This window comes from Phytophthora parasitica, assembly GCF_000247585.1.
Source record: "Phytophthora parasitica INRA-310 unplaced genomic scaffold supercont2.1, whole genome shotgun sequence".
Taxonomy (NCBI): Eukaryota; Oomycota; class Peronosporomycetes; order Peronosporales; family Peronosporaceae; genus Phytophthora; species Phytophthora nicotianae.
The window spans coordinates 1,172,854-1,174,568 of NW_008634126.1; the positions used below are offsets into that span (position 1 = coordinate 1,172,854).

At 45.5% G+C, this 1,715-nt stretch overlaps 1 protein-coding gene across 1 annotated transcript; it reads left to right on the forward strand.

Annotated features, from left to right (window-relative positions):
• Positions 1-476: 476 nt before the first annotated feature.
• On the forward strand, positions 477-932 carry PPTG_00281 (hypothetical protein; the record flags this gene model as incomplete). The annotated part of the gene is made up of 1 exon (XM_008891659.1): positions 477-932. One exon carries the CDS (start codon positions 477-479, stop codon positions 930-932), a length of 456 nt encoding a protein of 151 aa, XP_008889907.1.
• Positions 933-1,715: the final 783 nt, after the last annotated feature.

The following is a 1,715-nucleotide window of genomic DNA, read 5'->3' on the forward strand; positions in this document are numbered from 1 at the left end:
CTACCACTCGAGTAAACGCCAAACTATGTCGAAAATCTTCCCCAGCGTCTTCACCGGCGCATCTTCAGGAAAGAAGTGACCAGCAAAACAGAACGTCTTCCTGGCTCGCATCAGCCAGATGCGATCTGAGTGGACCCATGACGCTTGACACAGCAAGCAAAACGAGCTCAGAACGCAAAACAAAGAAACAACCACACAGAGAAAGCATGCAGCGTTATAGAAAAAAATTCCTGAATCGCACGGCAACTCTAATGAGCGAGGTCAGGAAGCTTCGAGAAGAGGTACAAAGGATTCAAGAGCATCGTCATGTCATTTTATGGAGTGGATCCAACGATACAACCGTGTGGAACGTTGTCGCAGAGTACTTCCGCCTGTTCAGGTGCGGCTTAAAGCAGCCCATCGAAGGGTGTTCAAACACCGCAGGAGAGCCATACCTCTGTATATGTCGCGCCCAACGAGAATTTCTATACGATGCGATGGCGCCGGATGTGGTGGGCGAAACTGGTTTTGGCGTGGACAGCCTGATCGAAGACTACCACCGTTTGGCAGATTATTTACCAAACTTCGAGACCACTATTGAGAGATTGGAGCCCATTGGAGACACAATGTTTGCCACTACAAAAGTTCGGCTGGTTCTGTCGGCAGCCACACTACAACGCACCTTTCCTCTCCTGGCTCCTAGTGAAAAGCAAAATGACGGGTCGCCATTTGCTACGACGTTACTCGGAGAACAACTTGTAACGCACGGTTCAACTCAATTCAGGTGGTGCAACAGCACAAAACGGGTTAAGCTTCTGCAGTTTTCGGTTGACCTACTGACCCCGATGCTGCAGTTACTGGGCGATTTGAGGATAGTATCCTGTGTTTTTGACAAATCACTAATTACCAGCGACTGCAGATTGGCTGGAGTTAGCATCTCGGACCTGCCTTAAGAATGCGGAAACAATACTGAATTCTGAGGAATCGATGCTGACTTCTGAGGGAAGTGAGAGATCTTCTCTCCTAGCTGAAGAGACCGCTCCTGACAGCTTCGAGAGGGATACGTTGACGCAAGTTACCATATTCAGAGGACCTGGTTGAATTTTTGCTCCAGGTACTTTTAAACAAACCTTCCCGGGTTTAATACTCGTATTCGGTTCTGGAAAGAATATACATATTTGATCTCTTTACAATTATAGGACCTATATGTATTATAAGACATTCGTACTCATAGTATAGCTTTGAAATGGCCAGGTCACTATGCGTATATGATGTAGCGGTAAAAATGTCAACAAATCCTTACACTAAAGTCAGAACAATATTACCTACAAGCTAGATCATTAACGACTTACACTGGGAATGCAGTACATATTTTTTTAATTGAGTTCGCCATTTTTGTATTACAATAAAATGCTGTACGCTTGCGTCGATCAGTAGTATGCCAAACGACATCAATTTTGGCTGAACGACTCCACCACAACTAGCGTCTTCAACAAATTTATCCTGCTGATACTCGCTATCGGCGCTTCAACCGCTGCTGTTCTTTATGTTTTCACACGGCTTGTTGGTATTTCGTCCAGATCCTCTTCGTATGAAAGAACCATCTACTCGCGTTAGCTCCGCCTACATTGACTGCCTCCTGCCGGTCCGAAAAGAGACATGTTATCATCACCAAAGAACATTTCGACCTCACTTGAACTGACACAGAAATCGAAATCGCTACGTGTACCTTTTTA